Source organism: Brienomyrus brachyistius, chromosome 22 (assembly GCF_023856365.1).
Source record: "Brienomyrus brachyistius isolate T26 chromosome 22, BBRACH_0.4, whole genome shotgun sequence".
Taxonomy (NCBI): Eukaryota; Metazoa; Chordata; class Actinopteri; order Osteoglossiformes; family Mormyridae; genus Brienomyrus; species Brienomyrus brachyistius.
In genome coordinates this window covers 13,369,502-13,387,227 of record NC_064554.1, presented here as the reverse complement: position 1 = coordinate 13,387,227, position 17,726 = coordinate 13,369,502, and the positions used below count along the sequence as shown (strand labels likewise).

The 17,726-nt window shown below is 47.8% G+C and overlaps 1 protein-coding gene across 1 annotated transcript; it reads left to right on the top strand.

The window, feature by feature from the left end:
* Window positions 1-41: 41 nt before the first annotated feature.
* Window positions 42-17,210, top strand: LOC125717951 (ras-interacting protein 1-like). Its single transcript, XM_048991357.1, has 16 exons — window positions 42-1,354; window positions 2,595-2,900; window positions 3,664-3,896; window positions 4,547-4,827; window positions 6,688-7,326; window positions 7,501-7,538; window positions 8,054-8,238; window positions 8,777-8,868; window positions 11,097-11,316; window positions 11,404-11,576; window positions 14,113-14,257; window positions 14,349-14,515; window positions 15,165-15,537; window positions 15,671-15,789; window positions 16,234-16,373; window positions 16,472-17,210. Exons 1-16 carry the CDS (start codon window positions 1,227-1,229, stop codon window positions 16,542-16,544), a joined length of 3,312 nt encoding a protein of 1,103 aa, XP_048847314.1. The 5' UTR covers window positions 42-1,226; the 3' UTR covers window positions 16,545-17,210.
* Window positions 17,211-17,726: the final 516 nt, after the last annotated feature.

Genomic DNA, 17,726 nt, shown 5'->3' with positions numbered 1-17,726 from the left:
TCGGAATCTCATGCCATCAGCTTTTGTAAATAGTATGACTCAGGCTGAACCAAGGTGATTCTTCACACCGCGACTCAACTTCCTCCAGTAACTAGCTACAGATATTTGGATAAGGCACTTCTATGGCAGATTATATATTTACATTCTCTGGCTCAATCATTACTGCGCCAGTAAAGATCATCTGAACTGCCACAGTAAAACAGTAAGTAAGCCTGCCTGCCTGTCACTGCTATCTGCTCTATCCATCCTCTTCCCTAGTACTGTTGTATAGCACGCTTACTATGTATCATTGTTAAACCAGAAAGAGCTGACTTGTTTATCATTTCCGTGCTTTATCTCGTGATTGTGGTTCTTTGATGCAGATTGTGGTGATGGCACAGGCGTAGTGCTTTGTGGCTTGCGTGTGTACGTGTTTGTTTTTATACATTAATTCTGTTTTGGGACAATTTAAATGCTATAGTAAGATAAAAGAGGCTGGTGTACTTGTGCACCTCCAGTCCATCATTCATCGCCCCCCCGTTTTTCTCGCGTTTCGCCGCCGCTGCTGACGATGATGTAACCGTGGAAACCGGAGCGAGCTTCATCTCGCGGAGGTCGCCGGCGCGTGCCGTGGTACTCGCGTCTTGGGTTGCAGCGCTTCACTCCGCCGATTTATGCTTTATATCGTTAACTAGTTACGAAGAACCACGGGCGACATAAAATAAGCGCAGCGCGGCGTTTTTTCGTTACATTTTTTACGCAGGTTACTTTGCCGACGTGTGTGAGTAACCGCGCCACGTTTCGAAAGTTACCTGAGGTGAACCTGACCCGCGCGATATTATTCTAAATCCCTAAAATGTGACTGTAAGCGATAAGTAGTAGTTTTGCCGATGATTCGGATAGGGCGAGTCGTATCTCATAGGTTACTGCCTGAGAACGTCGGTTTATCTAGGTAGTAAATCTGACTAATAGCAGTATTGCTGAAACACTGAATCACCGACAGCTGGAGACTCGGGACTTTTGATGCCAACGAAGCGGTTTGAAGTCGTCGGCTGTATAAGTGGGATGATGCAACTGGCGCGACGCTATTGCGCCGTGCCGAAATGTGCTGTTTATGTGAACTCCGTTAGTATACATGGCGTTAGTTGCGTGTGTATGTCCATCGCTGGTTACGGAGCAGCGTGTCACTGTCCCGTCTGATTCATAAAGGTTTTTTACCCGCTCCCCGCGTTACCGTGCTGTTCAACATGATTTCCAGAGAACACAGTTATCAGATGTCCAAGTCAACTCTGAATATACCTGTGGGATTACTTATCCGATCGCCAAAAAAACGCCTTGAGAAGTTAGGAAGAAATTCAAGCAATGGATCCGTACAGTAAGTAACTCGTTGTGTTTCCTTCTTTCACGTGCTTTAGCTCTGTTAAACATGCAGTTTATCTTAGTGTGACCTTTGGTTTACGGGATGGATAATTCACGTGCCGTAACTTTCAAACTTCTGCAGCGTGAGCTTCGATATACTTTTCCTTATAAGATATAAGTCGTCTTAAGGGGTATGTTAGAGAGACAGCTCAACGCGTTCAAAATAAGACAGGGTTTTCGTTTGGAATCGACAGAATGGCGTATAGTCAATACAGTACTTCTCTAATATATTCAATACAGTACGCTTTTATATTACTTAAGTCGATTAAGTCTGTGTGGGTTTCAGACTCAATCAGTGCTGTATGTCATTTCATCCTATTCCTCTGGTTACCATGGGAAAATGGTTATTTAATCTTATGATCACGTGTGCAATAATATACATCTTATGTGAATTGGCGTCTCTGACCTACCCTTGCACGCCATGCGATGGGGTGATATCATATCCAGGGTACTTTTGTCTCATGCTCTGAACGTCCTGAGATATCATTTTGAAAAACGTATTTAAGCAGTCGACATATTTAGAAGCCCTTTTTATGTTTGTTTTATTGTCACTGCTGCTGTTGCAACTGTAGTTGTATAGTTCTATGTATTGAAGCATTGTAAGCACTGAATCATTCTTCTTCTCCATAGCAGATCTGACAGTTCTCGGCCCCCTTCCTCCACCTCCTTCACAACATGCACACACTTGTGCATTATTTGTCTGCTCAAGCTGAGCGATCAGTGTCGCGTTTCACATTTTCTGCCTCAGTTATGCCTTAGTGATGCCTTCTGAGGTCGTCACGGCACTCCGGTGACCTGCCATACTTGTAGGTCCATGTGAATCCACGTTATATTGGCAGAGGTGTCATGTTCTGGTTCCAGCTACCATCAGCAATACTTGTGTCACCACCCATGCATAAAGATAATGTGACGTCTGTGGTATGGCGAGCAGCAATGCATATATATATTTTTTTTTAATTTATTTTTTATGGCCCTAAATCGTATAGGGAGCAAATGTAGCTGGATAGCCAAGGAGTCACTATAAGGCTGACAGCCATCTTCAGTCTGAACATCATGGGGTATACAGCCATCTTCAGTCTGAACATCATGGGGTATACAGCCATCTTCAGTCTGAACATCATGGGGTATACAGCCATCTTCAGTCTGAACATCTCCAGACCTGGGCGCTCATCGCTTGCCCCGTTGTACATCTGCAGGTCCAAGCTGTCCAGTGCCACCACCAGGTCGGCTGAGAGTGCACTGCATAGGGAGTCCAAAAAGAACAAGGCCCACTGGCACAGCCAAGGGCTCGCGGCCATCTTCAGCAGAGGAGCACACCTCGACGGGGCTGGTGGCGACGGTGCCGCGCTTTCAGACACTCTGAGCGAGATGTCCGGTCCGGATTCCAGCCCCAGCATCCTAAAGATCTTCGGCAGTGCTGTTTCCCAGGGGGCGCACTACAAGAGTGTGCTTGCCACCATGCACTCCACTGCCAAGGAGATCATTAAGGAGGCCTTGGAAAGGTAAGACCTCACATGTCACAGTTGGCATGGCTGTTGTTAAGTCTGATCACTCGTCCTGAGTATTTTTAACTTAGCCCCAATGCCAATCTTCCTTCAAAAAGATAGCAAGCATCAGGTAAACTTCATTGATATTTTCAATAGCTAGAGACTCCTCTGATTGTTGGTGTATTGTGAGTGTTTGGGTCACGAATCAGGGAAGCGAAAAGATGCATCTCAGGAGAATGTGATGTGCAATGAAAGTTTGATAGAGAATTATTCCCCAGCAGCAATAAGTGTGATATATTTATTTTTTATCTGCACCTTTGGGATGTCCCGCAAAGCTGGATTTCTTGCTTAGCCGGACACCCTGTCAGATTAAAGCTAGTCTGAGCCAAATGTAAGTGAACAAAGATAAAGACCATTTAGCCCAGACTACCTTAAATCCAAAAAGTTATCTGGGTAAGCAAGAAATCCTGCTTTGTAGAACACCTTCTGTCATATTATGGTCATGTCACTGCTTTGTGATCAGGAAACCTGGAAAAACTGCAATTCCACTCATAACCAACAGGGCATCATGATATAACTGGTAATGAAGATAATTTGGGCAAATTGCTAGACCTTTTAGAACTACATTTTTCTTGTAGAAGACTTCAGGCTGATGTTTGTCCTTACATGTGCTGTTAGAAGCTCCTGTTAAAGGACAGGAGATGTTTCAAAAGCATTGCAGATTGATTAGAAAAAGGGATCAGACTCTCCAGTGACCAGCTGGGCAATGTTGGTTCAGGTACGGCCTGGAGGACGATGCCGACGCGTACGTGCTGTGCGAGGTGGTCGGCTGTAAGGGGGAGGACCTCCAGTGGCGGAGCGAGTGTTCGCGGGTTGTAGGGGCTCTGGAGAGACCCCTGCTGCTGCAGGCGATGTGGAGACCCGCAGAGGGCTTTTCCCGCCGCTTTGAGATCCAGAGACGAGCCACTTTGGAGCAGAGTGGCCACACGGGAAAACAGGCTGCCACCTTGGGTATGTACGGTCTGAGGGTGGCGCTGTAGAGCTTTGGGCATAGCAATAAGGTCACTTGAAAACGCTTTACAGTTTGTAAAGGTTCTCTGAATTTTATTATACGGGTAAAACTAGTGTTAACAGTAAAGGCTAAATTAGCACAATTAGTCATTCAGTTCTTATAACTGCTAAAGTGCTCGACTGGACTGACAACCGGTGCCTATACCATGGCTGTAAGAGCTAAGCTCCAGGCCAGTGGGGTGCCCCCATCAAATGTGGCTGTCCGGCTGTGGGTGCCACATCTACTGCCAAAAAGTGCATTTTCAGAATATTCCATAGCGGCTACTTGTTTAGCATGGACCGGAAGCATTGTGCTGGTCGCCGTGACCACCAAGGCTGATGCACATAGTATTAAGTAGCTCCTCTGCTTCTACCCATCATCCCGTTTCCCTCGGTCAATGGTGCAGGTTACAGTAAGGGAAACGAGGGCGCCTGTGTGCGTGCACGTGAGCTTCTGCGTGCCTCTTCACTGTGGCTCATTGTATTTGAGCCCCGTGGTTAGCGACACAATCTAATCTCCAAGAAGTTTTTTTTTTTTTTTTTTTTATCGTTATGTTTCCTCATGTTTTTCGCTCTCCATCCCGACCTCCCTTAAACCTCAACCCTGGCAGGCTCAGGAAGGCAGCCAAAGAACGGCTCGCGTGTAACCTCCATGCTGATGGAACTCGGGGTCAAGAGCCCGGAATTGTGGAGGAGCCTCAGTGAGCTGGAGTTGCCCCCTACATCGGAGAATTCCCCCCACGCCAACGAAGTGCAGGGCCCGTCTAGGGAGAGAGAAGAGACTGAGAGCAACGGGGATTGTGGCACCCAGCTTTTCAGCAGCCCGCAGATTTCCTGCACAATTCCCCAAACACCCTGTTTCCTGTTGCTGCAGGGATACAGCTCCAGTCAGGTGGGACACACACCTGTTCTATACCTGGGCGCTATCCTGACTGCATGTTCAAACCCCAACCTGTACCCCATAGTTTGGGTGATGCCCTCACAGTCTAAGCTTGCAGTGCAGAGAGTTACCTGGGTGTGTTTTCCAAAAGCTGGCAATTAACAACTTACACAGTTGGAACCATTCAGTTGTAAGTTGCTAATGGTGCTAACATGCTGTTTCTGACATGCTAGCAACTTGCTATTTCGCTAACGTTGTTAGCAATATGCTTTTGCGAAATGCACCTCAGATTAGTAAGCCATGTGATGGTTTAGCCTGTAGTGTTCATACTGGGTTTAATGCTTATCTTATTTAATCTTTTAAGGTGCCAATTTTCCCAGGACCTGTCTTTCTGGATTTCCTTATTACTGAGTGAGCAGGGACAGGGCACAAAATACTTCCTTGTGTTACTAGTTGGTGATAAACCAGGTTGTCAGATCATGTTTTTACATCTAGTCTTGGAGTGCGTGAATGGAGTGTCATGATGTCATCGTGAAAGGGGTGATGTCGGCTTGTTGTCCTTTTGGTTGGAATCCTTCTTTAACTTGAACTGGAACTTTAAAGAGGATTTATGTTGGTCTCTTTACTTCATGTTATCCATATATGTGACCCATCACCACGAAATGAGTCTTATGGGTGAAATTCTAGGAGTGCGACTTAAGACTCATTTGGTGGTGGGTCACATATACACTTTTTATCAGACCAGCCTTTTCCTGGAATGCTGATATGTACAGTGTCGGTGTTTTCTTCCAAATTCATGTTTGTCCTTCGCTAGGGAGTCATGTTTGCATAGAGTGACACGCCTCTTCAGGTGGGTTCCTGCTTCTGGAACAAACAGATGTGGGAGAGTGAAGCACAGTTTTAACTTCCCATTTTCATAACAAACCAACTTCCTCGTGTGTGAGTCTTTAATGCAAAGAAGCGGCAATGTCTACTCAGTGCCGTGTTCTCCTCGCCTTTCGCTTCTGCCGGCTGTGATCTGGCAAGAGCTGATAGGCACCCAGCTTTCTCCATTCGTTGCTGGAATCTCCCGTATTTACGCAGCCATTCTGCTGGCCTGTGTCATGCTCCTCTTCTGCGGAACATATTCAGTGAGGAATCAGTCAGGTAACACATTTGCCTGCTCCTGGAGGCCTGAAGAAGACTCACACTTAACATTGGGTTTACTTTATAGATCCCTGCAGGGAATTTTTGCTTAGCAGTTTTATGAAGACCCGACACTACAGTCTCCTCATAATGAATGTCATCCTGTACTGATGCATTAAAATGAATATTTCTCATAGCACAAGGGTGTAGCTACTACCTTCTGCTTGTGGGACTTATTTTTTCCACTGAACCAGTAAAGCGGTCGATGTGCCAACACAGGGATAATGCAGAAGATCCAGAGGCGGGTTAGAGCGCTTTCAACAATAGATTCAGGGTCAGTTGATGCCTGAGCTCTGCATCTTTCAGAATGACCTCATGCTGGCCCTGTCTGCAACCTTCCCCTGATCCGATCTTGACAGTGTTGCTGCTTGATTGGCCTCCAGTCAGCAGGACCCACTTTAGAAGAGCTATGGTTTGTTCAGAAATGGGTGACAAATCTTATTAGGACTTTTTGCACAATTTCTTTCTGCGTTGCAAGTCTTAGAATAATAACAAGCCTTTTCTAATCGTTAAGGGGATAAAACGTACTTTTTTTTTTTGATGCCAGGGACAAATTTGGTGATAAGTTATAAGCATATGGTGTTCTGTATCCGGTTCTGAGATGAGTCATAGGGCTTTGTCTTGTTTACACTGACGTGCCCCATGTGATCCTGCCACTCTGTAACCCGTCTGTCTCTGCTTCGCCAGGACTGCGTCATCTACCCGTTAGACGGGACGACCACAGCCTTCGGCCGCAGCCAGGGGGGGGAGCCGGTGTTCGGTGTCGCCCTCCAGCTGCACGCCCCCGACATTCTGCCCCTGCACTGCCGTGTGCTCCGCCAGGAGGCCCAGCGCGATGGGGCAAGTGCGGCAGTACTGTTGGAACCGCTCCACGGCGCCCCCGTCACGCTCAATGGCACCGCCCTGACGCAGCAAGCCCAGCTCTGTCACTGGGATCTTGTAGGTTTCGGGAATCACTACCTGTTCCTGTATAAGGACCCTACTACTGACCCCGCCCACAAAATGCCCCCTTGGCTTACCTCTGGACACCAGAGGGCTCCAGTCTGCCCTACTTGTGGCTGCAGCCCCCCCCGCACCAGCTGGGGACCCTCACTGAGGCTAAAAGACCCAAAGTGCCGAGATCTCTCTCTATCCTATGAGCTGGAGCACAAGGACCGGATCCTCGAGGAAATCTTCGCTGTGGTGGATCCCCGCGGCGATGACCCTAAGCTGACCCCAGCCTTCCTGCTGTGCCTTTGTATTCAGCATTCGGCCGTGAACTTCCGGGCTTCCGACTTCCATCGGCTGCTGCTCCAGATCGCCGGCCGCGTTCAGACCGCCGTGGGGGTGAGTACCTTCACCTGACTGCAGCAGCTGTTTGCTTTCTCACACCTCCTGCATTAAATAAGCTAATAAATAATTAAGCTATGTTCCCGTAGCTTAGTGATAAATGGAATGATGTTCTGCCTGTTGCTATGCTACAGTTTTCCACTCGTCTGAATAGCTTTTCTCCCTCGACAGGACATGACGAAGGAGCTCGCCTCAGTCCAGCCTGAAACGTGAGAACACTGACCTGTTATACTCGTTCAGCATGTTTCCCAATTCTACACCCACCCCAGCCTGTGCCACCTCACCCCAGCCATCCGGGCTTGGGTGACGTTCAGGGGCTTTTGGTTGCGAACAGAGTGATCCGAATGTGCCGTCTGGAAAGTTGGACGGCCAGTGCTGGACATCACAGCGCCCTCTGATGATTAGCGTTTTGAAAAAGGGCTGTTTGTCCTTCTTTTCAGTTATTTCCTCCTTGGGGGCATTATTTTCAAAGGGATGGGAGGTGTTGCTTACACTGGGGATTTGTTTCAGGGAGCCAGTTCTGCTAGAGCTCTGCGTTGGTTACAGTCCCTTTTCTTTACTTTCTGCTGCATCACATACGGTTGATGTTATCTACTGACTGCTTATAGTAACGCTCGTCTGAAATAACCCCTATAGCTGTTTTGGAGTTTGGTTTTACCTGTTAACCCAGAATGCCGTGGGCTTGTGGGTGTGACTCTGGATTCACCCCCCCCCCCCCCCGTAGGCCCTCTGGTGGGGGGCAAAGTGACTTGGGGGAGTCGCAGTCCGTGCCGATCCCCGACATTCGGCCGCTGGTGCTGTGGATGGCCAACAGCCTGGAACTGCTCCACTTCATTCAGCAGGAGGTGCCGCGTCTGCTCCCCTGGGCTGAAGAGGAGGAGGAGGAGGAAGTTGAGGAGGATGATCCAGGTGATGCTTACTGCTGAATCGCTCTCCTGTCATTCACCTCACCTCTGTGTTACTGATCAGGGCATGCTCCACAAGTCTCATGTAAGACTGGGAGCAGTGTCCTTTGCTTGGGCCTGTGAGTGTTTTTCGGGCTTTCAGAACCTCCTGGAGTTTAAACATCTGTTTAAGGAAGGATATTTTCTGTGTTATTAGTCCTGAATGTGCTGCACTTTGTACATTAGTTCACATTCTGTCCCTGTTATTGATGATGTTCTCCTGTTAATGACTGTACTTCCTTCTCTGCTGCTGATTGCTTTTTCAGTCAAAAAGCTCAGATACATATGATGAATAAGTTGCAAAATATTTTTCCACATTATTGTAGGAAAACGTGGCTCCCATGTATAAGTAGTGCTAACAACACAAAGGCTGTGGGTTCGAGTCCCAGGGAGCACACATAGCTTGTAACCCTCCCCTCTGCTGCAAGTCTCCGTGGATAAAAGCGTTAGACAGATGCATGTAAAAGAAACCGGCTGGTAACCTCCAGCTGTCATTTTTCCAGGGAGCCCACGGTCGCCTTGGCAGCAGGCCATAGCAGTCCTGGAGGAGGTGGTGATGTTTACATTCCAGCAGTCTGTGTACCACCTCACCAAGGTGAGTCCTCCCCAGCGTACCCTGTGAAACCGGGCAGATAGTTACAGGTCTGTTATGTTGCTGTCAATAGAGGAAGTGCGTTTTGCACTTGATACTGGAAGATTAGCCTAGCAGCACCTGTTGACTCCTTGATGGCTATATGTTTGTAATGTATTACTTGTGTCACTTGTACACCTGTTAAATAAATTAAAAAATGTGTCTCCGAAATGAATAAATGTAGCAGAAATATGAATTGGAACTGTGCCACGCTGCACCTATGAGGGCGTGTATGGCTGCTGTTATACTCATGAATAGAATTACAGAAATTCACATCGGCTTTGTGCTCAGCATTACACGCAGAGCTCTGGAATCACACAGCAGTCATCTGGTATGTGGTTACACAGAATGGATATTTGCCTTCAGCCAACAAATTCATTTGGAATTTGCTTTCGGCGATGCAACCAAATCTTTGGCCACATTCAGACTTAAAGCAGTGTGGAGCGTTTCAGGTACAGAAGCTGCCAACCCAGACCAAGATGTTGTTTCTACCAAGCAGTTGAATTGTCTGTGACTGACTCTTCATGCTGGTTGGTAGAAACAAAATCTTGGTCTAGGTTTGTAGCTTCTGGACCTGAAATGCCCAACACTGACACAAAGATGTAGCTCCCCTAGTCCTTAGTGAGGTATGTGATCATGTATTTTTGGTGGGGGTCTACTGACATAGACTGTCTAATCTTTATTAAAGATGGCTGGAAATACACCACATAGAAAGAAAAAAACATGTCATTAAACCATTTAAAACTGTATATGTATGTATTTATATTTAGTGGTCAGGGGTGAGCAGTGTTTTATGAAGAGAAATAGCTTATTGCCTGTAGAAACTCCTCTCTTCATTCTCACTGGTTCACTAACCTCTAAGGGCCGTTTCTTAATTATACTTAATTAAGAAATTTAATTAGGAGTTAAAACGATATGCCACTTTTTATAATTCTGAATTATTGCTGAATGCTTATTAGCATAAGAACTTTGAGGTCTTTGGATAATTAACAGCCACCTGTTTGAGGACAAACCATTCTTCTCTGTCCTGTCTCACACCCTCACTTGCATATTTTTGTCCTGTCGTTCGAATGTTGGTAAGCCAAGGTATTCTTGTTGTGTTCGTTGGCCATTTCACCCACCTTTCAGGCCCAGTGCAGACAGATTTAATGTATCATTTTAACCAAACGAACAAGGAACATGCAGGCAAACGAAACAGGTGTTGAGTATTGGGAAGGGCTGCAGCTGGGTGCAGGATTGGGCTGTCGTGGACTGTGTGCGCGCTTTTGGGTTGTGAGGAAAAAAATGACAGTCACTGGATGTCAATGGCATTATGACACAGGTGAAGTGAATCGCTGCTTTCATCACCTAATCCAGCTTTGCCCTGTGATATCCACACCCCCTCTGTCATACATCAACTGCCATGATCTCATTTGCTGAAACTCTTTTGGTTAGGCAGTGGAATGAAATGATGGGGATGGTTTACAGACCAGGTTTCCAGTGTCCCATGTTCAGGGGGCTTCTGGGTTGGGTGTGTCACAAAAATTGTGTGCGTTGAATGTTTTTATATTACATTGTAGGGACCTAATTTTCCCCATAATGCAATAAAAACCCGTCGTTTTCTGATGACCATTTTTCTGGTCTCCAAAAACATCTGTGAATGCAATAAAAATAAAAATGAAAAAAAGTCTCATATTTTGTTTGGTTACTTATGGTTAGGGTTAGGGCTGGGTTAGGGTTAGGGTTGTCATGTTTGGATTAAAGTTTTGCCTGTAGAAATGAATGGAGTCCCCACAAAGATATGATTACAAACGTGTGTGTGTGTGTGTGAGCTTCACATGGGAACATCTTCGTCATCTCAGTTTTCATATCTCAAGGCAGTCAGATCAAAACAGTGAAATTAAACGAAAGGCTTCTTCATTTTTCTAAGTCCCCTTGGGCAGAATGAAGGTTTGATCCAGTTTCTCACAAAGCATTTAGTGTCTGGTGTCTGTTTTAAAGCTTGTTAGCTTAGTTAGTTACTTAGTTACTTAGTTATTCTTTTTTTTTAATGGCCAGCATCGTAGTCAGGGCCTGCACAGGGCACTGAGTTTTAGCTCCAGAGCATTTAGCCAGGTCACATGATGGCAGCCATCCCCCCCAGTTTTAAACGCCTTGGCTCTGATAACCTCCATATGCTTGGACGCCTTCTACCCTTGCCCTCCCCCCTGCAGAGCCTGTATAGCACCTTGTTTGGTCTGCTCGACAGCAGCCCCTTCTCCGAAAATGGTCAGCTTCAAACGCCCAAGGCCGTCCTGGACACGGTGGCGGTGTTCAGAGACGCCATGCGGACGTTCAGCACCTGCGGCGTGCACCGGGACATCGCCACCCAGCTCTTCGCTTACCTCTTCTTCTTCACCAATGCCTCCATCTTCAATACACTCATGGAAAGGGGTAAGTGCTGATGCAGTGGGCGGGGCCATAGTGGGGGTGGGGCGGGGCTCACAGTCTCTGATTGCGATGGCTGGATTCTGTGTTAAGGAGCCACAGATGGGTTCTACCAGTGGTCCAGGGGCGTCCAAATCCGGGCCAACCTAGACCTGCTGATGGACTGGATCCAGGGTGCGGGGCTGGCCGACGTGGCTGACGGCTTCTTCCAGAAGCTCTCGTCCGCAGTGAACCTGCTGGCCACGCCTAGGGAGACGCTGCTGCAGGTATGCGAAGAGGTGTCAGGGATGGAGACCAGCCGGCAGTGTGGTCTGTGGTCCTCCCGAAGGTCCTGGTTGGTCACATTCAGTGACACTACATTAATAACGTTTGCAAGGACAGAATAATGTGGAATTTCAGGTTGCTTGATGCATGTCACGATGGCAGAAAATAAGTAAGATTATAACACCGGACCCACCCATTATTCACAGCATGCTTACAGTCTTAAACTAATAATATTAAATTAGGTGATCTGAATCTTGCTCTTGCCTGTCTCTGTCAATCAGGAAAAGGGGTTATTCGCTTTCTTAGTTTAGGAATGTTATAAACTATTGCTTTAAGTAGCTGCCAGACCCAGCTTGCTATAATGGGGAGTGTTTTTTCAGCGTGGAGAAAGCGCTTAGGGATTTGGCCTCGCGGGCCCCATTGGTTTGATGTGGAGCAAGTTGTATGGTCGTGTGTAATGGAGCGTGGCTTTCCTGCCGGCGAGGCCATGATGTCACGGGGAGGCTAGGAGTTCCTGGGGGAGTTTACAATCCTGCGGTGTGTCTGGTGACAACTGACGCACTCGTCCTGTCACCGTGAAAAGCACGGTACATAGACTTCCTCAGTCTCACTAGGGGCACGGCAGGTTTTGTCTGTGACTAAAATTTCCCTTTAGTGGATTATTGTGCAAATTGTATCCACCTTCACACTAAAATAGACATGAATTGCATGGACTGTTCACTCTTCCTAATCCGTGAATTAAAATCCATGGCAGTTTTTACTGGAGGTACAGTCTGGGCAAAATTTCCTTGTCTTGTTTTTCACGGAATATGTAGTGACAAAGCAAATGATTCTGCCTGAAATGTAATGATGCCAGTATAACTAACAAATAAACCAGATACACTGGATTGAACGTGCATCAGACAACATTTAACTTTTATAGACACTCTGATCCTCAGTTGTGTTCCTTAAGGGCTGAAACTTAACTCTAAGCCCATAGGTGACGTATTCCCAGTTCGGACTTGTCGACTCTGCTCCCAGGGACCAGTGTGGAATGCTGCAAAACATAGCCGGCGTGTTGCTAAGCAGAGGGACTTGCGTTGCCGTGGCGCTGTCCTTTGTGGTTGGTAAAGCACTACCCTTAGAATACTCGCTCTCGTGGTTGTGCCATTTTTTTCAAATTATTTTCGGCTTTTCCGTCGCGGACACACCCAGGACCGATGGGAAGGTGCCAGGACGTTTTCCTGTTTTCTCCATTTCCGCTCTGCAACACGTCTCAGCTCTCAAGTATTTGTTCATGCGCAAGACAAGCAACTTCAACTGCATCCCAACCCTCTTCCTCTTTTTTTTTTTTTTATATCTGGGGGTCCCCATATAGCTGGTGAAGGAAAAAGCGATTCCTTAGTGCTTAACAGCCGAGACCCGCTCAGGTTCGTACGTGGCCGGCCCAGAAAAGGGAATTTACCCTGCGTGCTTCCATTCAGCATCTCCTTTAGTGTCGTGAGGGCATTACATCAAAGGTAATGTAACAGGGCAGTGCCATCTATGGTACTCCGTGATTAAGTTACATTCTAAAGCAGCTTCCCCAGCTTTATTTGCTGAAATAGTGGAAACAGATGGTCTGCCTAAACTTAGTCCTAACCAGGACGGATGTGGCCCATCAAACTCTGACCGGCAGTGACCCGTGGAACTCGTTCCAAATGTTTACTTGTAAAAATGTAAAAAAGTCACTGGTTAAAGACAGGGTTTAAAAATAAGGTTTTAAGGAAAAGAGGACGTTAGAGGAGGGGAATCTGTGTGTGTCTGTAATAGGGGTAACGTTGTGTGTGTGTGTGTGTGTGTGTGTGTGTGTGTGTGTGTGTGTGTGTGTGTGTGTGTGTGTCTGTGACAGGGGTAATGTTGTGTGTGTGCGTGTGTGTGTGTGTGTGTGTCTGTGACAGGGGTAACCCCTGTGTGTGTGTGCGTGTGTGTGTGTGTGTGTCTGTGACAGGGGTAACCCCTGTGTGTGTGTGCGTGTGTGTGTCTGTGACAGGGGTAACCCCTGTGTGTGTGTGCGTGTGTGTGTGTGTCTGTGACAGGGGTAACCCCTGTGTGTGTGTGTGTGTGTGTGTGTGTGTGTGTGTGTGTGTGTGTGTCTGTGACAGGGGTAACCCCTGTGTGTGTGTGTGTGTGTGTGTCTGTGACAGGGGTAACCCCTGTGTGTGTGTGTGCGTGTGTGTGTGTCTGTGACAGGGGTAACCCCTGTGTGTGTGTGCGTGTGTGTGTGTGTGTCTGTGACAGGGGTAACCCCTGTGTGTGTGTGTGTGTGTGTGTCTGTGACAGGGGTAACCCCTGTGTGTGTGTGTGTGTGTGTGTGTGTGTGTGTGTGTCTGTGACAGGGGTAAACCCTGTGTGTGTGTGTGTGTGTGTGCGTGTGTGTGTGTCTGTGACAGGGGTAAACCCTGTGTGTGTGTGTGTGTGTGTGTGTGTGTGTGTGTGTGTGTCTGTGACAGGGGTAAACCCTGTGTGTGTGTGTGTGTGTGTCTGTGACAGGGGTAAACCCTGTGCCTCTGCCCCCAGGCTTCCTGGAGCTCCCTGCGGAGCGACTTCGAGCCACTGAGCCCAGCACAGCTCCATCACGTGCTGCAGCAGTACCACTCGGGCCGAGCCTGCCCCGCTGCGTGGAGCCCAGCGCCTCAGGACGCCGTTGCCGCGTGGTCGGGAGGTGAGCGCGCCCACATCTAGCACCCGTAGCACTTTTTACCCTTTTCGTTGACTCCGCCCCCCTCACCTGTCCCCGCCCACACCTTCCATAGCCGATGTGCTGGAGAGCTTTGACGGACATCCCCCGCTCGTTCTGCCCAGGAGTGGCTTTCAGCTGCAGCTCGGCCAGCCGGTCCCAGATGCCGGCCTGGTGGCGCGGCTACAAAGCCTACAGGACCTCGTCTGCTCGCTCGCTCTGCCCTCTGTGCACCCGGAGCAGGTTAGCATCCCCCGCATATGCCTCCCCTGTTTCTCATGTATGTACAGGTTCTCCACATCAAACACTTATTTTGTTCTCAGTCCCATCCATCCATCCATGACCATTTTCCAGGTTCTTGGTAGATCTGTACCCTATCCCAGCAAGAACAACCCATCCAGGTGTTCTTATATCGTAGGGCACATGCTTATCACTCTCAGGAAAAAAGGTACAGCCCTGGTACAGTTTTGTATCCCTTGGTACAAATTAATGTTTTGTTCCTCCATTGGTACGAAAATGTTCCCCAGAGTCCATTTCTTTACCTTAAAAGGTATATTTACTTACAGCTAAGGGTACAATTGACAGACCCTTGAGGGTACAGCCCCAGTGATAAGTAGTTGTACTCTAAAAGTTGTACTTTTTCTGATGGTCATAAACAGAATCGTATACCGTAGGCTGTTTACAGGCACCAACTCAAATGTTTGAATTGCAGGACAAATCTGAAGTAGCTGATGTTCTCTCCAGTGCTCATTGATCGAGTCATATTATGACCTAGTTTGGCAACATGTTTCTCAGTTATGGGTTCTGGGCCTCAGTGCGCCATCTGCTGGTCAGTTCTCGCAGTATGTCCTCACGAAGGTGTCGATCCTCTGTTCGGTGTCCCTCGATGCAGAAGCCGTGTTCAGAAGCTTCCTCCCCCGCGGCTATGAAGAACTCGACTGGCACGGCTCCGTACAACGGACCCTTACTTGAATCGCAGGTGGGAGAAGCTGCGGTTTTGTCCCAGTGTCCGACGGCAGCGCGATGCACCAGCGTCGGCAACCTGAGCTCCTGCCAGACTGTCCTAACTCAGAAGCTGAGGAGCTTAGAACTGCAGTGCACCCTGCGCAAGCAGCCTGACCTGAGCTGTCACAGAGGCCTAGCCCTGGACCCATCCTGCCTGCTCACCCCTCCCAACACTCCCCAGGGCCACGAGCTGGCTGAGCCAGATGCCAGCCTGCAAGGTTGCGCTCCGGAGAGAGAGGCGGTTGACCAGCAGAGACAACGTAAGTGTCTCCTCCGGGACATTCATATGCGATGATTTAATTTGCGTTACAGACCTGATAGGTTAAGCAGAGAATGGGATGAGCGCTGAAGCTCAATCAGAACGTTGATTGGCTAATGCTTGTGATCCCTTAGGTGAGAACCAATCACCGTGCTGCAAGAATAAGGAAGACTATGCAATGGATGAGGAAGTGTTCAGCGTCGAGCTGCAGATGGGACCCCAGGGGCTCGGACTGGCCCTGGTGGATGGGATGGTGAGGAGGTGGACCGTTCTCCCCATGTCAGTCCTGGTGCTGGTCACAGGCTCATGGTCACCGTTTGCCTATCTGTGTTTCCCAATCCGGCCTGACAGGGGGCTCAGAGGGAGCAAAAATGTGGACCGGCTGTGGGTCCCTGAGGACCGGATTGGGAAACAGTGGTTTATATCAGTATAATTATTATTATTAGAGTTTTATTTTGTTTAAACTGCCTCACAGCTGCTAACAGGACACGTATCTGATACACAGGTTGTCAGTTAGTTTACCTGCTGCTGCTGAATTTGTTCAGTCTTGCATGTAATGGCGCCCCCTGTAAGTTGAAGAAGGAGGTGCTGCTTGGTTCTATTTGTGGTGAGCAGCTACTTCTGGCTGCAGTGCATCGGCACACCAGCAGGTGGAGCCGTTACGGGGAGCTGACTGACGTTTGTTTCTGCTGGATAGTCGTCGCCGATGAAGATGAGCGGAATTTACATTCGCTCCGTGGTTCCGGATTCACCTGCCGCCTGGTGCTGCAGACTGGGCCCAGGAGACCGAATCCTGGCCGTAAATGGACAGAGCCTGGTGGGGATGGAGTACCACAGGTGAGCAGGAGCGGAGCTCTGCGTGTCTGTGTTTCTGTGTGTGTGTGTGTGCTTGCCTGTGTGTATTAAGAGTAACGTCTGTGTTTTTGCTTTTACAGTGGCAAGGAGCTTATGCAGACATCAGGAGACAAGCTCAGTTTGCTGGTGGCCAAGTGTGTATGGAAGGTTTAGCTTGCATGGGAGGTAACTGGGAATTCTGGGCCAGGAAGCATACTTTGAAACTCAGGGACCTTTGTGTGAGCTGCGGGTATTGCGGTTTCTTGCTGGAGTTTTTCCACATAGGAAAACATTTTTGGGATATTTAAATGTTTCCTTTTTTACTTACCGAGGAAAGGTTACTTCAACATATTTTCATTCGCTGAAAAGGTTTATTACATTTCGCATTTGAATTGCAGGCCGAAAACAGTGTATAAGCATGACGCTTCTGAGCTGGATTCTGGCCGGAGTGTAAACATTTAGAATATTCACGAAGAAATTCATTTGTACATAGCAATTAAATGTTTATGTACGGGAATGTCATGCTTTAGAATGTCATGGCGGTAACATGCATTATGTTAAAATTGATGACCTGTTAGGTGTACTGGGTGCACTGGGATTCTGGCTGAGGAAGTTGCTGGACACCCTCTGGTGCTGCTTAACTTTGCTCAGACCCTTATTGCCTGAAAGGCACAGCCAAGTACTTCAGCTCCAGGGTCCTGAGGTCAAAATGCATGAATATATATTTACTGTGTAAACAAAGGTAAAGACTTTTTTTTTTTTAACTTTTTTTTCAGAAGGCCAGTGCATATGGGATGTAAGACTTTGTTACAGTTTATAATTATAATTATTTAATCCTTAGTTAATTTGTTGTACTATTTTATTTGAAAATACCATTTCTGTTATACATTAAATAATGTTGCCAAAGCAAAAATGACAGGTCACACATCTTTAAAAAAAGCACTTAAATCTTATATTCAGCAGCTGATTATTGTCATCTCTCACACCCCTGGGACCCGGGTTCGAGTCTCCATCATGGCTCCATGTGTGTGGAGTTTGCATGTTCTCCCCGTGTCGTCGTGGGGTTTCCTCTGGGCACCCTGGTTTCCCCCCACAGTCCAAAAACATGCTGAGGCTAATTGGAGTTACCAAATTGCCAGCAGGTGTGCCTGTGTGGGTGACTGGTGCGTGAGGATGCCCTGTGATGTGCCTGCAATAGGTTGGTGCCCCATCCTGGGCTGTTCCCTCCCTTGAGCCTGTAGCGTCCAGGATAGGATGCAGGCCCCGCGACCCTGAATAGGACAATCGGTTACAGAAGATGCATGGATGGATGAATGGATTACTGTCACTGTCATGCGATCAGGTGTTCATGGAATC